At 37.2% G+C, this 25532-nt stretch overlaps 1 protein-coding gene across 1 annotated transcript in view; it reads left to right on the top strand.

The window, feature by feature from the left end:
* Positions 1–8496: 8496 nt before the first annotated feature.
* Positions 8497–25532, top strand: part of AFF2 (AF4/FMR2 family member 2) — a 587647-nt gene continuing 570611 nt past the window's right edge. Inside the window, exons 1-3 of the mRNA XM_028523486.2 lie at positions 8497–8513; positions 9128–9248; positions 18704–19561. Coding sequence (XP_028379287.1) covers positions 8497–8513; positions 9128–9248; positions 18704–19561 — 996 coding nt within the window. The remainder of the gene's footprint in view (positions 8514–9127; positions 9249–18703; positions 19562–25532) is intronic.

The following is a 25532-nucleotide window of genomic DNA, read 5'->3' as shown; positions in this document are numbered from 1 at the left end:
ATAAGTTTTGGGTTGTTGTTAGTTTGTTTTCATTTGTTTCCAGAAACCTTTTGATTTCTTCCCTAATATCATTCTTGACACATTCCTTGTTTAATAGCATGCTATTTAATCTCCATGATTTTGAGTGTTTTGGGTGTTTTTCCTTGGTGTTTGTTTCTAGCTTCAGTCCCTTGTGGTCTGATAAAATGCTTGGTATGATTTCAATTTTCTTGAAATTGTTGAGGCTTGTTTTGTGTCCTATCATGTGGTCTATCTTTGAAAATGTTCCGTGTACATTTGAAAAGAATGTGTATTTAGCTTCTTTTGGATGGATGGCTCTGGATATATCAGTAAAGCCCATTTCATCAAGGATATTGTTCAATGCCACAATATCTTTGTTGATATTTTGTTTGGAAAATCTGTCCATTTTTGATAGTGGGGTGTTAAAATCTCCCATTATAAATGTGTTGCTGTCCATATCTTTCTTGAAGTCCTCTACGATTTCATTATGTATTTGGGTGCTCCTATGTTGGATGCATATATCTTTACATTATTTATGTCTTCTTGGTGGATTCTTCCCTTGAGTATTATGAAGTGACCTTCTGGGTCTCTTTTTATGGCCCTTTTTTGGAAGTCTATTTTGTCTGATATGACTATTGCTACCCCGGCTTTTTTTTTCCTGTCATTTACTTGGAAGATTTGTTTCCAGCCCTTCACTTTCAGCCTGTGCAGGTCTTTTATCCTGAGGTGGGTCTCTTGTAGACAGCAGATATGTGGGTCATTTTTTCTTCTCCATTCAGCTATTCTATGTCTTTTGATTGGAGCATTTAATCCTTTTACATTTAAGGTTATTATTGATAGGTACTTATTCGTTGTCTTTTATGTATGTGTGTTCCTCTCTTTCTCTCTCTCTCTGTCTCTCTCTGTCTCTCTGTCTCTCTGTCTCTCTCTCTCTCTCTCTCTCTCTCTCTCTCTCTCTCTCTCTCTCTCCTTCCCTTCCTTAAAACAGTCCTTTTAGAATCTCTTGCAGAGCTGGTTTGGTCGATGTGTATTCTTTTAGACTTCTTTTGTCTGTGAAGCTTCTTATTAGGCCTTCTATCTTGATTGAGACCCTTGCTGGGTAAAGTAGCTTTGGTTGCAGACCTCTGGTTCTCATTACTAGGAGTATTTCTTGCCATTCTCTTTTGGCTTGAAGTGTTTCCATTGAGAAGTCAGCCGTTAGCCTTATTGGGGCTCCCTTGTATGTTACTTCCTGTTTCTCCCTTGCTGCCTTTAAGATTCTCTCTTTGTCTTGAAATTTTGCCATTTTAATTATGATGTGTCTTGAGGTGGCCTCTTTGGGTTCCTCTTGATTGGGACTCTTTGTGTTTGCTGGATTTGTGTGACTTTTTCTCTCATGAAATTAAGGAAGTTCTCCTTCATTACTTGTTCAACTAGGTTTTCGATCCCTTGCTCTTCTTCTCCTTCTACTATCCCTATTATACGGATATTATTACGTTTCATATTGTCTTGCATTTCTCTTAATCCCTCTTCATTCTTTCTGAGCCTCTTTTCCTTTTCTTGCTCTTTGTGGATGTTGTTTTCTACTTTGTCCCCCAGCTCGCTAATCTGATCTTCTGCTTCATTGATCCTGCATTTCATTCCTTCTACTGTGTTCTTCAGTTCAGAAATTGTATTCTTCATTTCCTCTTGACCTTTGTTGAGAGTTTCTATTTCCTTTTTCATGTTTATATAGTTTGCAGTGAGATTGATGTAGTTTCCTTCTAATTTCTGAGAGGTCATTGTGAGTTCATTGAACTTCCTGATAATCATTGTTTTGAACTCACTATCTGATAGTTGAGTTGCCTCTATTTCATTTAGCATTTTTCTTGAGGCTTCCTCGTTTCCCTTCAATTGGGGGTTGTTTCTTTTTTTTCTCATTGTTTGTGGGTTTCTTCTTTTTTCTTCTTTTTTTTATGTTGATCTGTTCTGATTCCCTGTAATTATGGTGTGATCTTCTATGGTAGAATATTTGTGAGATTCAGTGGTGCAATCTCCTTCGTGTATCCTGGTGTTCACAGCTTCCCGCTACTCTTTTTTGTGATCAGTTGGAGGAGTAAGGCAAAATGGTTTAAAACAGCAAGACAGTATACTATGGTATTTACATTAGCAGCCAGTAGAGAAGAAATGGGTTTTCCTTTGGCTCCTTATAGTGTTAACCGTGATCCTTCTCCCCAGTATCCACATTTTAGGTAGGATGGAAAGAAGGTAAGACTTATTGGGGATGAGAGGATTCTTAGTTGGATCTAGGTAGCTGTGAGGCTGTGGGAGGTCAGATTCTAAGGTAGGGTTGGATTAACGATCAGTATATAGGAGTAGTGTGTAAAAGAATAGAGCCAACCCCCACAATAGTATAGTTCAGAAAATTGCAAAGTGGGCTGAGATCAGGTAGGGGTATTGAGTAGTATTTACAAGTGTATAGACTAGGTCTTACTAGCAGTAATAGTAAAGTGACACTGTTGTGGCAGAATTGATGACGTCTAGATAACAAGAATAAAGAACATAGAACCTTGAGAAGTGTATTAATGGAACACAGATGAATGATAGTAACTTATCAACGCATTGTGACTGAGATACCATGGGGAACCTATCAAATGACAGTATAACCAGGCAAGCAAAGAAGATTATACAGAAAGAAAAAGAATACCAAAATACTATTAAAATAAAAAAATTCAGAAAAGTGAGAAAAAGATAATACAAATTTACAGTAACTTGCAAGATTAAAAAAAAGGAAAGAATAGCAGAAGCTGTAGTGCAGGAGAGATAAATTTGGAGTGGGAGGAATTATATTAGGATGAATGGAAGAGAAACATAAGGGATTGAGAGATATAAAAATAATAAGAATTGAAAAATAAAATGTCACATAAAACACAAGATTAAATCAATCAACCAACAACAGCCACAAAAACCAAACCAAACCAAACCAAACAAAACAAAATTAAAAAAAAAAAAAAACCTCTTATTGGTTTCTAACTGGCCAGACCAGTTTTTCTGATCTTGCTGGCTTCAGCTGGCTGAGAGACCTTTGAAATGCTTCTCTCTCTCCCAGCCAGATCTCAGCAAGTCTGTCAGGTACCCTGGGTGCTCCTGAGCACACGGGCTCTCTGGATCTCACTTCCACGTTCTTCCGGATTCAGGGGTCCTGCAGGGTTCCAGCTCTATGATCTCAGGAGGCACCCGCAATGTTTTGGGATTCACTGCGCCCTCCCTGGGAATCGTAAAAGGGCACGACCCTCCCCTAAACTTTTGAGATTCGGGGTCTAGGATCGCCCTAAGTGCCTTGCTGTGACCCTTCTGGGTTCACAGCGTGCACGAGTCAGTCTTCCGGATGGTGCGTGAGCCTTGCCCTTTCCAGGTCCATGTTCCCCGCAGAACCGCACTCCGACCCAGGTAGGCCTGTTAGCTCCTTTCCCAGCTCCGCTGGTCGTACTGGCTGGAAGTTTCTGAGCCACTACTGTAGGAAGCGCCATGTCCCTCCCATGACCACAGTGCGCGATTCAGGCCTCCCTATGGGGTGCGAGCCGATCGCGGTCTGCCTCGTGCTCTCCCCCGATCTGCACTTCCACTGGGCTAGGGGTGCAGGCGCTCTTCCTGGCTGCCCCTGGTCATGGCGGCTAGTGGTCCTCACTTCTCCCAGGTCTCTGGGAGGGTGTTCATATCCCCTGGGGGCTTTTTTCCCAGTCCAACTGGCCAATCTGTTCCTTCTAGCAACACGTTCTCCCCTGGAGTTGCTCACCCCCCCCCATATTCAGGGGAGGGAGCAGCGACTCCCCTCTCCGGGGAGCCCTGAGGCAGACCAGGGAACACTGGGCCTGGGGACTGCACACCCCTAGACCCTGCGCTGATCCCTGGACCCCTTTTTTTCCTGAAGCAGTCTCCTTACCGTCTGGTTTTTCAGTGATTGCAATAATTTCTGATGTCCTGCTTTCAAAATTGATTCGGTAACCTAGTCCACTTGCTCTGTTTCTCCACTGATCTGCAAGTTTCCCTCCTCTTCACAGAAGCCGAGAAAAACGCTGCCTAGAGTAAAGCCGCCATCTTCCGTCCCTCAAGTAGTTGATTTTTACTATCCCTTTAGGGTCTGCAGATTTTTTTAAACATATTTGTGCTGTTCTTTTATTCTTTCTTTAGATTTTATTTATTTATTTATTTATTTAGAGAGAGAGAGAGAGAGAGGGAGAAATATCAATGTGCAGTTGCTGGGGGCCATGGCCTGCAACCTAGGCATGTGCCCTGAGTGGGAATCGAACCTGCAATGCCTGGTTCGCAGCCCACACTCAATCCACTGAGCTATGCCAGCCAGGGCAGGGTCTGCAGATTTTGATGAAAGGAAACTAATGGGTTTTCTATATTGGAATCCAAATTAAATTCCCAAAGTTTTTTCCCTACTGGCAATCTCTAATAAAATATAATCCTAAGGAAAGTTAACCAACAGAGTGTTAATGAAACAAATATTTATTTTTGAGTGTGATGGAAACCTGGGAAGGAGAAAGAACAAACAATGGGGTAGTAGGAAGAGAAACAGTTTGGGAATTGGAAGACCTAGGATCCTGCCTCCTAGTTCTATCATACCTGCTGTGAGGCCCATTACCTTTCTCATTTTAGTTTTCTCATTTATAAAATTATGTTTCAGAACTAGATGGTTGCTAAAATCTCTTCCTGTTCCAACAGTCTCTGTTTTAAGAGACTATCCTGCATTGTCAGTCTGAGGGTGCTACCACTGTGAGGTATTGAAGATGGCATAATTGAACCTTTTCAATCTCAGTGAATCTACAAGTGTCCTGGGTAAATGCACCTATGACTTATAATGATAAAAATGGGGGTTGCCTGTGTACAAGATCAGGTTTAAAGTAAAGAATAGGAAAGTATCTGAGAAAAGGAGAAGATAGGAAGAAATCACTTGAATTTGAAGATGGAAGAGGCATGGGTCCCTTTCTTCTTTTGTCATTACCTTGATGAAGGCTTTGGACAGCTCCCCTCATTTCAGGAGGGCCCTAGTTTCCTTCTGTGTTAACAAGAGCATTTTCTCTGTTATTGGAGGTCAAGGACAGACAAGTGGTAAAATCAGATCTAATATAAAAGCCCTATTCTAGAGAGAAACTTCTCACCATCATGCATTACATTGAAATAGCAGAGTTCGAACATACCTTGTTTTATTGTGCTTCATTTTATTGTGAATTACAGATATTGCATTTGTTTTTTTCCAGATTAAAGGAGACTTTCCACCAGAAAAAAAATTACAATTTACTTTATAAAGATACTTTATAGACACTTCTCCAAAGAGGACATATGGATGGCCAATAAACATGAGAAGATGCTCAACATCACTAATCATCAGAGAGATACAAATTAAAACCACAATGAGATACCATCTCAGACCTGTCAGAATGGTTATCATAAAGAAATCAACAAACAACAAGTGCTGGTGAGGATGCAGAGAAAAGAGAACCCTCTCCCACTGTTACTGGGATTGCAGACTGGTGCAACCACCGTGGAAAGCACTAAGGAGATACCTCAAAAAAAAATAAAAATGGATCTGTCTTTTTACCCAGTGTTCTCACTTCTGCAAACATACTGAAGAAACCTAAAACAATAATTCAAAAGGTCATAAGCATCCCTATGTCCACTGCAGCATTATTTATAATCACCAAGATATGGAAGCAGCCCAAATGTCCCTTGGTAGATGAGTGCATAAAACAACTATGAGACATTTACACAATGGAATACTACTCAGCCATAAAAAGAAGAAAATTTACCCTTTGCAACAGTATGGATGGATCTGGAGAACATTATGCTAAGTGAAATAAGCTACTCAGAGAAAGACAAATACCATATGTGGAATCTAATGAACAAGGAAAATGGGGACAGATTCATAGATGGAGAGCAGGATAACAGCTACTGGGTAGTTATGGGGTGGAGGGATTGATCAAAAAGGAAAAAGGACTCATGGACATGGACAACAGTGTGGTGACTGCAGTGGGGAGTGGGATATAAGGGGATTAAATGGTAATGGGAAAATATAATAATTTTAATAGATACTTTATTGTTGTGCTTTAGAATCAACCCCATAGTATCTCTGATGTATGTCTGTAGTTAAATTGAATTTTTGCTTCTTTCTGTCCTTTTCTTGTCACCTAGGGCATATGTCAGTGAAGCAGGGATTCCATAAATATAAGCTGGAGAGAGAAAGGCCAAAGATCTTTGGTTAATTAGGAATAAATTGAGTTTTGACTGTTCAGTGATTTTTATATCACCACAATGTGACAAAGTTCATTATATCTGGGAGAAACATATTGAAAGAACATCTTAACTTGCTAAGAGTGGAGAGTCCTTGAGTTGAGCTTTTTGGCTCAACATCCCAATATAAAAATGAGTTTTCACACTGATAGGGCCAATTCACCCTGTTCTCATCAATGTGAATAAACTAAAATTATTTAGACAAATAGCATGATGATTAATTCATATTTCTGGCTTGAGCATTTCTTCATGGGCTATTGGAGTCTTTTGTTTCTTTGGAAAACAAGCTCGGGAGTGTGAAGGTATGTCAGATCATCAGGTGATAGACATGTGCTTTCCTTTGGCCTCTGAAGGACTCACAGATTCAAACACAATCTGCCTGAATCATAAGGACTTTAATTCCATAGATAAAAATGTCCTCATAATTATAAACAGCCATAGATATAAAGGGAGGGTAAATACCTAGCCATGATTTTAATTAGCTGGTGCTTCAAATTAGTAATTTTGGTTTCAGTCATAAATCAGTGATGTTCTACACACTGTGAAAGCCACATGTAGTTTATTCTTTGTTATACCTCGCTCTGTGATGCTTTCAATACAATGCCATGCTGAGTGAAAAAGAAAAAAAGTTGGACAGATTTTTTGCCTTCCAAGAGCAGTAGAACTTTCTGGAGATTAAATCATTCTCCCCAGAGATATGAGAATTCCCTATTCTTTATTTTATGTGTTTTAAAATGCAATAGGCAGTTTTCTTGCAACAGATAACACCCAGATGCACACTCAGTCTGTTCTTCAGATTTTCATCTGGATTTTGGTAGCTAATGAACTAATGCAAAATGCAGCCAAGTGCCTCCAACAAATCAACCCCAGGTCAAAAGCATGCAAAATGCCTTGACTGTTGGCCACTTGATGAGTTGTCCTACAAGTTGAAACATGTTTCTGTTTCTTCTCCTTTTTTCCCTTCAAGTGTTTAATTATATCTATGTCTCAAAGGAGGTAATTTGCAAATTCAAGAGACCAAAGTACTTCAGTGCTCTTCATGGGAGGATCAAATGTGATCTATAGGTATGGGTCTCTTATTCTGGGCTGTCAGGTACACAAAATGAACAGATAAGTAGGAAACTGACATCTTGCTCACGTTTCTCAGAACTTTTCACAAGAGACTTTGGCTCTTATTTGTACATTGAAAATCATCTGCTATAGAAGTCACACAAATTATGTACTTCTTTTTTGTAACAAAGCCTCCTCCCACCATGACTAAATATTGCTTTAACTTGTTCCCTCCACCTCAACCTCTGACATCCAATCTTCCTTAGATTTTCACAAATTAATGATGGTCTTGGGTACCCATACTCAATATATGGTGCTGAGGTCAAATCTCATGCTCCACACTTCTTGGACTGAAGATGTTACTGTCCCTGGGTGATTCCACATCAACCTCTAATAAATACATTGTGATACATGGCAACTGTTTGAGGTTCTGGACCCAACTTGTGAATGGAAATGAGAGATGATACTAGCAAATGTAATACCTGTGGATATCATTTGAGACTGCAAATAGGTAGACTGGCTTTCAGTATCTGGGCTTGGCATCTTTCTTGACCAGGTAGGACCCAGATGTGGGGCCTCAGCTTTGGGTAGAGTTATAGAGGTTCTTTTTTGTTTTTACAGACAATGGCAACATTTGTTGAGCATATACATGAGTAGCCCAGTGAGCTCTCACATATCTGACACTGTTTATATTATGAAAGCATACTGTATGTTTAAATATCCTATAAGTGTTGCCACTATTTTTCAAATCAAGAAATGAAGTGTCGTTTATCCAGAAGATAAGACTGTCAAAATCACTTTGAACTTGTCAGTTCAAGGATTCCTGTGGAGAAAGGTGTTTGATTAAGCGTAGTGGCAGCTTACTCTCCATGTGTATCAATATCTAGATAAGTTCCCATTGATATTTCACACTCCTGGGCTCCTATTTTGTAAATTAAATTCATGGTACTCATAAGCAAACTAGGCTGCCACTGATGGGCATTAAGACTTCAGCTGCATTCTAAACCTGTCAACTGCACATTTATATCAGGGTAACTCTTGTACTTTCTTTAGCTATTAAGTTCATTTATATGTCAATTGTCTAATTAAGTCTTAACATGAAAATATTAACATGAAGAAGAAAAGCAACATTTATCTAGCACCTACTAAGCATTTTACATAAGTCATATAATTCAAATTTGTGCAACATATATGTACTCACTGAGCTGGTGAGACTCAGTTGCTTGGAACATCATCCCGCAAGACAAAAGGTTACCAGTTCAATTCCCAGTGAGGGCACTTGCCCATCTTGTGGGTTTGGTCAGAGCATGTGCAGGGGCCAGCTGGTTGATGATTCTCTCTTACACTGATATTTCTCTCCTCTTTCTTCCTCCCTTCCTCCCTCTCTAAAAAAATAAATAAATAAAGTCTTTAAAAATAAATAAAGAAGCAGTTTTGTTCTATAATATCCAAAGCCCCAGAATACATCTTAGTCATTGTCTGAAAGCTTTTCTACTGATCCTCCAGTGGGCAAACCTGAAATGTGATGAGTCAGTCTCACAGAGATACTCGTATTTATAAAACATTTATGTGTTAAATTTATTTAAGGTTTTTACAACTTTTTTCATTAACAGAAGTTTGTTGTTCAAGTCAGACTCCATGCTTTGTGAAATGTTTACCAAAAAAGGCTTTCAGTCACCCTAGCTAAAAATTATGCTCTCAATTCGGTATCAGTTTGATAGCCTTGACTTGTACTTTTTCTCCTTATTGATAACAAGAGAGTTAAATGACTTACGTGACTAATTAATCTATTTGTCTTTTTGCCTTTTTCTTTTCATATTAGTCACTATGAACAAGACTGTAGTACACTTAAAAAAAGGGAATGGGAGCAGAGAAATCAAGAAGTCCAGCAAGAAGATGATCTCTTTTCTTCAGGCTTTGATCTTTTGGGGGAGCCCTACAAGGTAGTTGAATATCTATGTAATTTATCTTTCTGGAAAATAGTTACTTATTACATCTTTGAATGCGCTAATCAACATTTAATCTATATTTAAATCACTCAAATCATTTTCAGGATAATATATTTTACAAGTGAATTATATACATGTACTGTATTTGGGGCAATTGCAAGGTTATGAGGAAGTCTTCAAAGGCATATGCCATCTTCTTTGGTGAACATAATAAAATTTGAAAGGGACTTTTGAGGCTTTCTGTCTCCAAAGAGTTCTTTATTGCCTAACACTTTCTACAGCAAGGAATGCTCTCATGATACTTTCTCCCACTTTGAATATCAGCAAGGAAGCCCCTGAAGACTTTTTGGAATGTCAATATACATGTCTATTTCTCTTCCCTGTGAGTGCCATCCATTGCAAGGCTACTGAATTCCTTTTCCATTTTAGGTTTTTAGCATCTATTCATTTTTTTTTATTAATAATCATGGTTTTGGAGACTGCTTCAATCAGACTGGGTAGTATAGCTAGGTTGATTTTCTAGTGGTATTCTAACTAGTGTGTAGCTCCAATAACTATCATAATTTTATGTTTAAATATTGATTTGACAATAACTGGCTCTGAACTTTCCATTTGGAGTGGAGTTTGTTGAGACAATCTTTTCAAACTGCTGGAAGCTGGTTGGTTTTTATTGAAATTTCACAGCAGTGTAATTGTCTATAATAAAACAACAATTATGTAAGAGGTGAAACAAAAATAGAGAATTTTTATGTGTTCTGATTTTAGAAAAGCACCATTGATAGAACAGTGACTTCTTGAAAATGAAACTTCTTAATAAAGATTGCATGGGTACAAATACTACTATTAGGCAGAGAGTATGCTGTTTGGATTGATGACTAGTGAAACTAGACTCTTACTGCCTTGATTAGAATAAATAAGCAACTCTTGATCAAAACCCTCAAGTATCTTCCAAGTTTACTTACCTCTGACAAAGAGACTTAAGTCACTTAAACTACTAGTTTTAATTTGTAGGTAATGATATTATTTGAAAATGATTTTTCTATCTCAATTGATTTAATTTTCATACTAATTTTGAATGTGCATATTTAGACAAATGATTAGTTTAACAAGCATTTACTGAAGGCCCATTATTTGCAAGTCATGTCTTAGACTACTTACAAAGGGAAATATGGCATAGTTCCTGCTTTCAAGGGATTTCTTGCACAGTGGCAGAAATCATAATGAATGAGTGTCTGACTGCACAACATCTGCTAGAGAGATAGGGGAAGGATTAGTGAAGACATGGCACCCTATTTTCTGTTAATGGAGAGAAATTATTACAAGTTTTCAAGTCAGGACATGACCAGAACTTAGAATTATAAAAGATAATGTTGAAAATGTGGAGAATGGATTGGAGAGAAGGCAAACTAGAGGCAGATAAAGAAGCTATTATTGTTTGCTAAGGGGAGTTCATGGCAAACAGGATTTAAGGTAGAGTAAGGCAGTTGCAATGGTGAGCCTAATGTCTGGATGTGGGGAGAGTGATATAGGAGTTATTTCCATCTGACTTGAGAGGATGGTGGTACTAATAGGTTGTTCAGGAGGACAACAGGGTTAATACTTGTAGGAAAAATAATAATATCTTGAGTGTATTGGTTTTGAGATACCAGTTGGATATTAAAGGAGACATATCCTCTAGGCATTGGATATGTGTATCTGGAGCTAATGAAAGTTGCCAAGAGAGAGAGAGAGCTAGATGTTATCTTGTAGGTGGCAATTGAAGCTGTGAGAATGAATATCACTGAGTAAGATTACTGAGTAAGGACAAAGAAAAAAATCTCTGGGAGTAAAATATTTTAGGGGTAAAATAGCTGGTAAAAGCTGAGTCCATGAAATTAACTAAAAGGGAGTAAATGATCAAAGAGGTAGGAAGGGAACTAGGAGAGAATCATTTAATAGACCCAAATAAGGGATTTATAGAGGAGGGATTTGCTGGTTATATATGTTAGAGAGGTCAGGAAAGGTAAGGACTGGAAAATGGCTGATGGATTTTGCAGATTAGAATTAATTATTGACCTTAGGGAGAGTTGTTTTATTTGCTGATGGTTGTGGTCATTGTGGGAAGCCAAATTGTGAGAGGTTGGAGAGTAAATAAGAAGTAGTAAAATAAAGAAAGAGAGGCAGTAAAAGTAGAAAAGGTCTTTCAGAGAGATTTTGTATTGAGGATGACATTAAAAAATCCAGTTAGAATGCAAACAGAGAAATTATATGGAAGAAAGACTTTTTTTAAAGTGAAAGAAACTTAAATGTGTTCAAAGATTGATGGGAAGAAACTGATGTCATTGGAGATGGAGAGGGTGAAGAACGTACAAGAGGGAGAGATGAGAATAAATAAAATAAGATTCCAGAGGTGATGAGAAAACACAAAATCAAGAACATGTGAGCCATGGGAATAAAGATGGGGATGGAATATTAGATTGAGAACAAAGCAAAAGAGTGGAAGGAAGATTGGGTTCAGGACAAGCAGTTGTGGCTTACATTTTTTACAGACAATGGAAGAGAGATAAAGGGATGATAGATGCCTCATCCTTTCTTGAGAAAAGAAAACAACCACATAAGTTTTACAAATTATATTTGGATAGGTTAAAAATGAACTTTACACAAAGTGTGCATCCTTAAAATTCAATACTCTGTATTCAACACTCTTATGAGGTGTAGCATCCTTGGTTTATTCCCCTTTTGTAATTTCAAGTCCTTTTCAATTAGTGGTCTTATACCTTTAAGTTAAACATCATCTTTTGTTTACAAGGACCATTTTATATATGTATACACATTTATTTTTAGATGTAAGTGTTATTTTAGATGTAAGGCAATTAAAATATGTTATCAACATTGTTAGAAGTTTTAAAAAGCCATCTTGATATGTCAAAGGCATATTAGATAGAGACACTGACAGGAACATTAGTCTAGTACAGGGCTAGGCCTATTATGTGATTAGCAGCCTATTACCTTTATGCTTCTTGATGAAGAAGAGCCTCTGTTTTTGATAAAGACTGTGAAGGAAAAGAATAATGTTAACAGTTGATGACCTAGTAATTTTCTTTCACCATTGCTTTTATGATTAGCTGCCATTTTATACTATGTCCATGTTCAGAGTTTTCTAGGTGATCACTGGAGCATAGGTCTGTCCTTTTCCCCGTATTAGGATACTAAAACTGATGTGAACCTCCAAAAACTCCCCATAACTTGACTGGTATGGACATCCTTGGAGTAGCTTGATATGCTATTGGTAATGATAATTCTAGAGCTATCCCACAAGCTACTGGTAGAGATGAAGGCATACCACATCTCTTTTTGAGTAGGAATGCTTATCAAATTTAAAAAAAAATTAAAATCCCTGGTGATGGACCAGGACTTTCAGGAAACTTTTTGCCACCATAAACCCTAAAACATTGCTTGATCACTTGTCCAACAGTGTCAGTGATAATAAACTAGCCAATGAACATCAGTTCGTAGGACTGACTGCCCCTTCTAGGCAGAAAGAAGAAACAGTGATTTCTCATGTTCTTGGCTGATCTCTTTCCTTTCTTTGCTTCATCTATACCACTCCCAGAATGGTAAGAATATCAACCACACCTAGATTTGATAGGTAGGTAATTTCTGTGTGTGGCTGCTTTTGTTGCTTATGTCTTTCAAGTTTGAGTTAGTTTGTGCTATGCTGTGGAGAGGGATGTCTTTAAAAGTGATTGAAAAGTTTGACATGTCTAGATTAGTATGAAAATATTGAGAGAGATAAGAAATTAGAATATACCAAGTGTGTACTGTTTGCCAGGCACTGTGCTGGGGCTTTATATATGTGTGTGTTTAGTTTTTTAAACAACTGGAGTAGGCATCTTCCCCATGTTTTCCATGAGGAATTTGAGACTAAGAGAGGTGAGTAGCTTCTCTGAACCTTACATATCCATATAAGTGGTAAATAGACCCAGTTCTGTTCGATTCTGTATCTGTAACAGGAAGCTGTTCATATACTCTGACAGGAAGTTAGAAGAAGCTTACCTCCTGTGTGACTTCATTTCTCTGACCTATAGTTTCCTCTCCTCTGAAGTGAATAAAACCTGATAACAATAACAACTAACATTTATAGCTCTTCACAGCTCAATAAGAATAAAAAACAAGGACTGGGGCACAGAGAAGTTAGGTGGATTATCTTAGGCCATTTGTATTGGAACAATTAGAAGCCAGATTGAGAATACAGCTGCTTCACTGACTCTCATGGTTGTAAAGATCAAGGCAAACAACCTGGGAAACTATGCCCTGAAATCTGTAAAGTACTGTACAAATTCAAGTTATTATCATTAAAGAAATATCTATTTACTGCTTAGAGACATTAATTGAAAAATATTAGAATTAGAAAAAAATGTATTACTAAATCACATACATTAGCTAAAATGAAATAAAAGGAAGAAATGAACCTCAAAACTTAAGTTATTTAGTTATCTTTATTAAAAAGAAATACTATGGTACAATTACCTTCTAGCACATTAGTTCTGCAATGAAATTATACTACTGATTGGTAGATAACATTAGAAGCAAACTGAGGCAACTTTGCATTTCCTAAAGTAATGAGAGGCAAAAAGCTTAAATGAAGGAGTGCTGTTAGTCATGAGCCACAAACCAGACATGTAATTCATTCCTGAAAATACTTGGAAAATGCATTTCCTTGATAATGGAGAAATTGTGGTTACCCAGAAAGTAATGGCTGGAGAGGTTACCTTTAAAGAATCAACCAATTAACTAGAATGGGAAGTACAGAAATGGCCAAATTGAAGGAAACCTATAATTATTAAAGTGACCAGATTTCATTTTTTTCCAGTTTTATAATGTTGAATCAATACTGCCCAGAATATCATGTTCTTAATAGGATTGCTAAAACTCTGTAGGGTGAAAAACAAGTTGCTATTGTGTATAATAAGAGTACATTGTGTAGGTGTACATAAACGTATTTCAGGCCTCGCTGAGTTTTCTATTCAGTAGATAGCATATAAGCATCATGAGAAATTTAAAAACCGGTTGTCAGTTACCCACCTCCAATGATGGAGAGGCAGAGACTTCACTCTGTCCATGTGGACTGTACTATTAATTATTGGAGATTGATAATAATGGACTTCTGAGGCTATGTGTCTGTGTGCCCTCCATGTCTATCTCTGTCTCATGAGTGTTTTCAGCTTACCAGTATATGTCTTAAAAATGACCACAGTAATTCCTACTTGTAGCCACAGCATGTCTGTTATACAAATCATATGGATCTTCCTTCAATCAGCAACACAGAAAGTGTTGCCAGAGAATTCAATCTTGAACTGTCTTTCTGGTTACAATTCTATCTGAGACAATTCCTCTGTAAGGAAGTTAGTCTAAGGGAGCTGACATCCCTCCATTCCTTCAGGTTGCCCCAGCTCCATTCTTATACCATTAATACACAGGAAAGCCTCACAGTTGGAGATACTGGTCTAGCCTCGTAACTCCACATGCAGACTTGCCTTCTCTGAATTGGATTTTATTTTTTATTTTGGGGGGCACAGTGTTTTATTTTTTTCATTTTTCATTTATTCTTTTTATTCTTTTTATAGTTGTTTGAAAAAAGTTGTTTCCATTTCCCCACCACCACTTTCCCACACCCTACCCACCCCCACATCTTACCCTCTATCCTTCCCCCACTTTGAGTTTGTCCATGAGTCATTTATATATGTTCCTTAACAACCCTTCCCTTTTCTCCCCCATTATCTCCCTCCTCACTCCCCTTTGGTTACTGTCTGTTCTTTATTTCATACAATGCTCTTGCTTTTTAGTCATTGGAAGGAAAAGTCACATGAGGTCATCTTTGCATTTTCTGTAAAATTGGTACTAAAGACTATTTTCCTGTTCAAAAATTTTGTGGCTGAATTTAATCCAATGAGAGGAATTTCTTTTCATATTTTAGTACCTGGCAATCATTTGTTTTATTTAATGAATTAAGGTAAGCTTCTCTCCTTCTGACAAAAATAATTCTATAAGCTATGAGCTTTTCCTTATTGCCTTAGCTACAAAGAAGCTCGCAATTCAATTTCATGTTCAATCACAGTAACCAACTTAGCTCCTCTTTTGCTTTTCTATTTATATAGCTTTTACCCAAAATACATTATTTTGATATAGACAATGTATGAATTATAATTTGATCCTGTTCAATTCAGCAACAATTTATTGAGTGTCTATATGCACTAGACATATTGCTAAGTCTTAAAAATAGAAGAACAAATAAAAGGTGGTCTCTGATCTTGAAAACTTTATACTTTTGTGCAGGAAAAGAAATCATAACTGTTTATGTAATAGGAGGTAGATTTTCTAGACTTATTTAGAAAGCTTTCAATTTTCCTCCAATTTTATTCATATAGACAGAGTTTTATACATTGACTAATTTATTACTTCTCCTAATTTCAAGCATATTTTAAAACCTGGAGATGTAAAAGATACCTAAGCATGTATCACAATTCCAGATCTTTATAACTGTAGACATAAATGAAGAGACAATAAAACATAACCAAGGTTTCCTCCATTGAAGTAAAGATGAGCCTGTTCCTTTTATTTACTGCTGAACAGGACCAGGAATGTGACTCCTGATGTGGCTGGCCTAGAGAGAAAAAATTACTTCTCAGGGCTTTGAGGTATTGTGGTGGTCTTTGTGACATAATGGGACATGGTTTTGATCCCATAGAACTCTGTTTTAATGAAAGTTCAATTAATTTTAAATGAAAGACAAGTGAAGTTTCAATAAAAGTTCAATAAATTTAACTTTGAACATCCTGGTAGTTATGGCAATAAGGAAAAGTTCATAGGCTATCGAATTTTCTTTGATGGAAGGAAGCATGTCCTAACTCAATGAATGAGACAATGTAAAATGAAGGCATTTAAAATGGGAATGAAGTGTGTTTTCTCTTTGTTGTGTAAGATCCTTGAAGCTAGCAAGGTATCAGTGTTCTTCAGGCAATCTTTAACCCTAGAAGTAAACAGTTTGAGGGACCAGTACAACAATGCCTCACATTAAATTCTTATGGGGCCCTCAGCTCAATGGAATATCTTTGTCTGAGTTTAGGGATTGAATGGAGAGACTGGTTTTGGCTGCTTCCCAAATTGTTCATTGTCCAACTCTCGTGAAGAGGAGACAGAGGGTTTATCTTTGCCTTAACTGAAAAGTAATTGCTGCCATTAAGTTGGATAAATTCAGGGCCTTTAGAGAATAAAAGTAATTTCTACCCATCTCTATTAAATATGTCTTTCAAATATATTTCTGAAAATGGAACATTCATTCTGCTGAGGATTATATGAAATGTTAATTGTTTAATCAGTACTTCAGCACCAAGTTTATATGTAATACAGTATAACCTGTTCTTGGGGGTAAGAAAACTAAATTGATATATGTATATTGATTTCCAAAATCCCCCATTCCTGACAGACCTCTCTTAGCATATATTTAGCATAATTTCCCTTAATCTTTAAAATCATATTTTCTAAACTGCTCTATTTTTTTGAAAGTTTCTTCTATGATTTAACACATGGTATGAGTTGAATACTGTATACAATATATGGAGATCATGCTAATAATGAACCCAAAGTTTTCAGTTTGAATCCCTCTCTGGTTGTCCTTACCTGGTATCTTATTCTGGCTCCTCTCCTTCTCTTAATCAAAGGTTGATATTTTCCAGGGTTCTCATTAATCTTCCCATTCTACATTTTTCCCTGGGTGATTTAATCCATTTCTGGCACTTCACTCTCTATTCATTTCCATATTCTCCCATCTTCACATACAAAAAAAAAAAACAGCACACAATCATACAACCTAGGTTTAGACTAAATTTCAGATCAGCATACTCTCTGTGTACACTAGTATACTGGGCTGTGGTAAAGGCATGTGAGAAATCTTAGATATTAAACATCTATCTTCAGTAGAGTCTGTACCAGTGGGGAGGTGGTTACCCAATCCCGTGCATGGAAAACAAGCTTTTCGTTTCCAGAATATAAAAGTTACATATGGTGGGTGTCTTCTCTATCCAGTTGCCCTACTGCCACATGCCTTCATGAGTGACAGTAACCTTGTTTTATTCCAACATCTTGGGCCAGAAGAGTATAGCCTAGGCACTAAGAAGTACTTTGCCCTTCTGAATTCAACATCTTATTTTGATAATATCTTAAGCAGGTAAAGAGAGTAAAAAACTCACTTTTGAAGTTGAAAAACTGAGCTTTCATCAGTAATTTCCAAGTATATAACTCCCTGCCAATGTTAGTTATAAAAGGCTGTGCTTTCTATATTAGAAAAAAATATGTAGGAAGTTAGCTATTTTAAAAATAATCATAGCCATTTAAATAAGATTGGTATATGTTATAGGGGATAGTAGAGCTAGTATGTTGGCTCTCCATAGAATGATTCAGTTGCCAACATTGCTTTGAAAATCTGACTTTTGATTTACTTAAGCAACAGTTTAAATTCTTTTAAAAATATTTTTATTTATTTATTTTTTATAGAGAGGGGAAGGGTAGGACAGAGAGAGGGAGAGAAACATCAATGTGCAGTTGCCTCTTGCACACCCCCTACTGGGGACCTGGCCCGCAACCCAGGCATGTACCCTGACTGGGAACTGAACCAGTGACCCTGGTTTGCAAGCCAGCACTCAATCCACTGAGCCACACCAGTCAGTGCTAAATCCTTGAATAAATTTTCTAAATAATTGAAAAGACAAAGGAAATCTTGAGTCACTGTTGATTTTCCCTAGCTACCATTTCAGAATAAACAAGTATGAATCATCAATATGTAAACACTATTGTCTCCAGAATATGTAGGTAGACACCAGTAATTTATATTTCTTTGATTAAAAGGAATTAGGTTTGCTTTAGTCATAAATTAGCTCAGTTAGGTGTTACTTAATCCCATGCCTTTTCTAAACTGAAAGTATTTATGATACTATAGTTTAACTGACTTTCTTATCCAACAAGCTAAGCCTCTTTCATGGTATAATGTAATGCAAAGGACTAACATGCCAAGAACAACTACAAGTCAAACGATCCTTTATAATTCCAATGATCAGTAAGCAGAAGTTGTGAATCACAACATAGAATATAACAGTTCAGCTCATCTGACTTAAAGTTAGTTATTTGACTAATAAAATTCATAAATTAAGTAATTTAATACCTTCCCCCAATGAGCATTTTTAAGCACAGGCCAGGAGTATACAAACTTTAACCAACCATCTCATTCCAAGAGGTTATTTCAATAGCATTATTGATTTTTTTCTTAGCACATGAAAAGTGTGAAATTCTATAGCAGCATAAGAATTCAGAGAACCCTATATGCTAGTCTACTTAGAACATGTTTGAAACATAAACATTAGGAATCACAAACTTATTCATTCTCTCCTCCCACCCCCATCTTTTTGTTATTTTAGACAAACAAAGGTGATGCACTTGCCAACCGAATTCAGAACACACTGGGAAACTATGATGAAATGAAGGATTTGTTAACTAACCATTCTAATCAGAATCATTTAGTGGGAATCCCAAAGAATTATGTGTCCCAGGCTTCCATCAACAAAAACAGACCAAGTATTTTCACAGAACAAAAGAACCAAATGATTCCACCTTACCAGGATAACACTCACCCCCCAGCACCAATGCCTCCACCTTCTGTTGTGATACTGAACTCAACTCTAATGCACAACAGGAAATCAAAACCTGACTGGCCACAAGGTAGTCATAACACTAGCATTCTACTGGCAACCCAGGCAGGTAGTCAGTCAAACAAGATGCAGCCATCTTCACAGGACCAGCCCCAAGCTAGAATGGAAGACTTCTTTGTTTACCCAGCTGAACAGCCTCAAGTTGGAACAGTTGAAGAGTCAAACCCATCAGCAAAGGAAGACAGTAGTCTCAAATGCAGTGCAGGTGATACATTCAAAGAAATATTTCAATCCAACTCACCAGAAGAATCTAAATTTTCAGTGCAAGCACCTGGGTCTCCTTTAGTTGCATCCTCTTTATTGGCTCCCAGCAGTGGCCTTTCAGTTCAAAACTTCCAACCAGGGCTTTACTGCAAAATAAGCATGGGGCAACAAAAATCAACTGCATGTGTCAGACCCATGGATGGCCAGGACCAGACACCAGACATCTCTCCATCACTGGAACCTTCTATTGAATTTGATAATAGCTTTGGAAATCTGTCGTTTGGATCCCTCTTGGATGGAAAACCCAGTACAACCATTTCAAAGACTAAACTACCAAAGTTTACACTTCTCCAGACAAGTGAAGTAAGTAATTTTAAAGTTTTGTTTTGCTTCTTTTTTTTGTAGTTTACTGCTATAGCCTCTATAATCAAGTATTCACAAGCAGCTCTGTTTACCTTTTCAAGCAATAAATGAGACTCTTCAATGTCAGAATCTGAGTTTTGATTTTCTGTCACTTGTGACTTGACTGATTAACACTCTGCAAATAGAGTTAAAACTTCATAATTTGGAATGACAAAAGAGAAGGTCACTCTGAGTGAATGAAAGGTTGGATTATGAAGTAATCCCAGACAATACATTTTCAGTATTATGTACTGCAGATTTAAATTGGTCATAAACAATGTGAGGCCATGAAAAGATTGTGAGTCATGATAGGTCTTGACTAGCCAATAGCATATAATAAACATAAAACACAGAAGTTCCTTAATATGCAAGAATGTGCCAGTGTGATTTGCTGGAACCTGAAGTGGAAGGCTTCTTTAACAACCTTGGCTTCTTGAGTGCTTGCAGGGCTATCCCTTGGTAGGATCTTATGTTATCTTCCATACTCCCAGTCTTCCCTTTTGCCTCACCTTCTCTCACCGGTATCTATATAGCCCTCTTATACTACTCTTATACTACCTTGAGCCCTCCTGTGAAAGCCAAAGACATTATGCTCAACCAAAATTACATTGGGCTTAGAAAGACTGAGTGCTCTACCCATCTCAGAAATTATTGCTTTGCAAAAGAGAAGTCCTGAGGGACTAAAGCCTCTCTTTAAGGAACAAATCACTAATGATTGGATCTCAGGCCTTCTGACTGTTTGGTGTGGTACATATATTGGGTGCCCCTCATATACCACCATGTAAGCTACTACCTACTGTACCTTATGCGCTTGATTGGAAGAAGCCACTGCTTTTAGACAGGATTCCTGTTACTGGTGACTAAAAGCTCGAAAAGACATGGAGGAAGAAAGTAGGTTGAAATTCTTAATAAGAGTCACGGATAGTCTATATTGTTGGAGATTCCAAGTTAGTGGTATCTGAATTAGAGAAGTCTGACCATATATGTGCCCTCTGTTTTTTTCTTCCTTTATTCATACTCAGTAGGTGGAGTGATTTCAGAGAATGATGGGAACACAAAGGAAAGGGAGATTTAGGCTGTTGGTTGTATTTTCTGAATGCGTGTTTTTAATATTTTTTTTCATTTTTGAGGCAGTTTTGCTTTTAGTATCATAATTCAATGCCCTGTCAAGCTTCTTCCTAAATATCTCCCCCATCTGTCACCTCTTCACTGTCACTACCTTAGAAGTACCCTCGAGCATCTCTCACCTGGTCTGCTGTGATAGCTCTCCTTGTTGTGTCTCTAGCCCTCTAGTCTTACCTTGCTTCCAAACCATCCTCCATAAAGGCTAATCTACTGGGAAAATCTGGTCATGTCACTCCCTGTTCTGGATTCTTCAATGTCTTCTCATCACTTCCAGGAAAAAAAAGTCCAGAGTTCTTTGTCCTGCATACAAAGATATTCTCTCTCTGACTTCATGTTTTACCATTTCTTCATAAACAGATGAAATCCTAGCCCTAGAGAACTATGTGTAATTTCCTGTCATATAATGTATTGTACTTCCTTGTTTTTGTACCTACTGTCCTTTCAGCATACAGTGTCTCTTCCTACTCTACCCTGTCTTCCTGGTGAAATCTTGTTTCTCTTTCAAGCCTACTCAGTTGTCACTTTATGAAAGCTTCCCTGATTTTCCCAATCTTAATAAAAACCACTTTTTCTGGGCTCATCTAGTGCTATATATCTATATCTAATCTATATCATCTATATCTATATCATCTATATCTATATCATCTATATCTATATCATCATCTATATCTCTATCTATCTCTACCTATCTATATCTATCCATATCCATATCTATATATCTGTCATCCTCTGTGTAATATATATATATATATATATATATAGGCACCCTTTTCATTGTATTATACTTGCTTATATGCCTGTCTCTGCTACTAAACTTTGAGCTCCTTGAGAGTAAGGTATGTCTCATTCTTCTCTGTATCCTGAGTGCCTAGCAAATACCTGACACATAAAAAAAAAATACTCAACGAATGTTTGTCAAATGAATTAGTTTCAAAAATGGTTACTTGATTACATTTTCTAAGCCATAATATTAATCAAATAACATGAACAAAGGTAAACATTTGCTAGAAAATTCATCCTCTATTAAACATTTTATTTATACTCTGCCTTCCTGTATCTTATTTCACTCTTCTTCTGAACAGCCATTTGGAAGCCCAGATCCCAATTTCCACTGGATGACTTAATACCGAATTGTAATACTTATAAACCAAGAAGAAATTGGCTTTGAAAGAGGAGTATGATGAGAGACTTGGATATCATCTTTGTTCCTGCACTTGCCCTGGTATCCGCTATTGTTCCCTCCTTACACAGCAGTGCCTTCAACCAGGACTGGTCTGAAATAACAATGGCCCACTAATAGGTCTGTCAGCCTTCTGCATACCTCATTAGTGGAGTGACAGGTAACAGTTCCCATGAGATCCATTCTTTTGTAATCCTCTCTTTTATACATTCACAAAATGGCTGACCTTGATTCAGAAATGACTTCATGTTTTTGCTCAATGCTATGACACACCATTGAGAGTTACATTTCCAGAGTCTCAGCTGTTGTCAACTCTAGAGATGATGATCCAAGAAACAACATATGCACACTGAACATAGTGTTCAGTGATGCACAGAACAAATAGGCTTTGGTAGAGCCTTGTAGAAAAATGAGCCAGGTGCGATAAAGTCATCATAAGAGATCATTGAAGGAAGAACTAATTTTAAAATATAGGTTTCAAGGAAGCACATAAAAGGTGGGTAAAGAGAAGCTTAGCACCCTAAAGTCATGAGAATAAACAGACTCTAAGGGTAATTTGAAAACCAAAAACAGAAGGAAAGGAAGTGTGAGGTTAGAAAGGTGTAGATCAAACATAGGTGAGGGGAAGGTTTAGTATAGGGAGTGTAGAAGCCAATTAACTTATATGTATGACCTATGGACATGAACTAAGGTGGGGCAATGTGGGTGGGAGGGGGTGTGAAGGGCAGAGGGGAATAAAAGAGGAAAAATGGGACCACTGTAATAGCATAATCAATAAAATATATTTTAAAAAACATGGGTGTAAGTATAGATAGAGTGGAGCATTATGGAGCTTTGAACAAAATAGCATTTATGTGGCTAAAACTCCGATCAGGTCTGGAAATTCACCTTATTAAATCTTAATGAACTTTTCAAAAAACACTTATCATTACATTTAAGCCCCAGCCCCTGGCACCAAGAGTTCTAATCATTGAGTTCTAGGTCCCTAGTCAAAGTAGTTATCTTTAAGGAGTAGTAGCATTATTTTATTACTAAAAAGGCTTCTCAGGAGAGCAGCCACTGTATTTTTTTTAGCATTCCCAACTCTTACCCTGGTTCGAGTGACAGGAGGCTGATATATGTGTTAGTTAAATGTATTTGGGAGAAGTGGGGAGTGAATGATCAGGAAACACAGTATTCTAAAATGTACAAATACGCTTGATCTTAGCCAAAAGGCTAAGATGTGATACTAAGATATACAAATAATGTATGATTATATTTCTGAATTGAGAGATCATAAACTATTATAAAAATGAAATGTGCATGTGTGTGCACCCATGTTTATGTGTCTATGCTTATGTGTATAATGGAGAAATTTCAATTATATCCTATCCTTGAAACATTTCCCTGATTCTTAGAATGTCTGTACCAATACTAAGGATACTAGATGTCTAACCAATTTTACTGCAAAATGTTAGTTTCTAAGTAGAAGAATGCTTTTTAAACAAGTAGCTTTTTTGTGTAAAAAACTTAGTATTACAGAATTTATTATCATTCCAGGCAATCAAAAATAGACTGATGTCTTCTACCATGGGGCTTAGAAAAATTTTCTGGCAACTACATTTGAAAACAGTAAAAGACCTATTTATATAACAAGGGGAAACTGAGGGTTGCTTGCAGATGGTGTTTTATTAGGAAGTGGATTTGTTAAGAAATGTAGCTTTCTACATGGTTTTATTACAGATGTCTTGTTTATCTTGCCAATAGGAGAATCTTCTGGTATAGATAGGTTTGAGTTTGGGGGCAATTTGTTATTAGTATTGTTTGAGAAGTAGGTAACTGCATACAAATGAAAAGATTAATAACATGTATTGTGTCTCCATACTAAGTCAATAGTTTTCATGAGTACCCTCAAAACTATGAGTATCTCATAAATGTTTAATGGAACTCATATGATTCATGGCATTTGGCTTTAGCTTATTTTAGTGACTAGTTTTGTCAACAAGCTGAAAAGTTATTGCTCACATTTGTGACTGTGCCTATTTTGCTTTATATCCTATGCAGTGAACATTGTGAGTATGATTAGCTTTATTTATTATGAAGTAGATAAGAAGCTCAGATCCCTTGTATGAGAATTGCAGAGAATGTTGGGAACTTACCATTCATGGGCTGGATGTGCCCAGTACGGCATATAGAAACCAAAGAATAGAAGTTTATCATGCTGCTTTGTACAACCCACACTAAGCATTTTCACTTGATGCATATTACACTTATTTCCACATTCTTAGGGAAATAAAATAGTATTCAGTCTAAGGCTATAACCCATCTAATTTCAACCCCATTGGAAATGAATGGAGATACCTCTGAATGTTTTCATAGTTTTAGGGCACTGGCAGGGACATCGACCTTAGCATTTATTCCATAAAAGTGTGGGATCCAGAAAGTTTTGTATATCCTCTTTCAGTCCATCACCAGTGGCTGCTTCTTGTTTGTGGTTTTTGACTATCCCAACTCTTTCATCTCATTCATAATTAAAATTGATTTTCTTTATCACACTTCTTCATCTCCCTATTTTTAGTGTTTCCCTGAACAGAGTGGCCCTAACAGAGCATCTGAAAAGGATAATTAATAATACAAGTAGAATAAGGAGCCCTGAACTCTTTGTGATGGAGAGGTCTGAGATGCTAGGATAGGATTCAATTGAAGTTGCCACATTGTGGTGATTAGGAAAAGTGTTTTGGGTGGGCATGGCTGAGACAATCCTTACAATCATAGGGCTGTTTCACCATGCATAGAAGTGACCCTGGAAAGCTTCATGGATAATAATGGAAGAAATTTTGAACCTGACTTTGAAAACTGGGTAAAATTACAATAAATTAAAAGGATCTGAAGTACAATTCATTTATGCACAAATTAGTGATGGGTGAATAGAATGGTAAATACAAAAAGAGAGATGAGCCTTGGCCAGGTAGTTCTGTGTATAGGAGAGTTTCCTGTACACTGAAAGGTTGTGGGTTTGATCCCTAGTCAGGGCACCTACCTAGGTTGTGGGTTTGATTCCAGGTTGGGATGCATATGAGAGGCAACTGATCAAAGTTTCTCTCAAATTGATGTTTCTGCCTCTGTCTGTCTGTCTTTGTCTCTCTCTCTTCTCCCCCTTTTCTCCATTCCTCTCTTTCTAAAAGCAATAAACATATCATTGAGTGAAGATTTAAAGAAAGGGGAAGTGAGAACAACATGCAAGGATATTCTGAGGACAGGCCAGTTTGTCTGAAGCTGTATGTTTGTAGGATCAAAGTGAGATAAATCTCCAAAGGCAGATCATTAAGTGTCTTGTCTGCTCAGGCAATGTCACAGCCAGATTGAGATGCTAAAGTCAAAGCTTCACTTTCTCAATGGCTTCACGGGTGATGACTTAGGAACTCAAATGAATTGCTCTCACCAATTCTATTTTTTTTTAAACTCCTGTATTTGGTACTCCCTTATAAGAAAGCACATCTAATTTCTTGGTCTGTAGGCATCAGCTTTTCCTGAATATGTTTTCCCCAAGCTTTTTGTAAATCTGTTCTGAAGTGGTTGTTCTAAACCATGCTCTTCTTCCCTGGGAGTCCTTATATTTCTACTTCCTGTCCTCCCATTTTCTCATTA

The sequence above is a fragment of the Phyllostomus discolor genome, chromosome X (assembly GCF_004126475.2).
Source record: "Phyllostomus discolor isolate MPI-MPIP mPhyDis1 chromosome X, mPhyDis1.pri.v3, whole genome shotgun sequence".
In the NCBI taxonomy this organism is placed as follows: domain Eukaryota; kingdom Metazoa; phylum Chordata; class Mammalia; order Chiroptera; family Phyllostomidae; genus Phyllostomus; species Phyllostomus discolor.
This window is presented reverse-complemented; position numbering and strand designations above follow the sequence as displayed.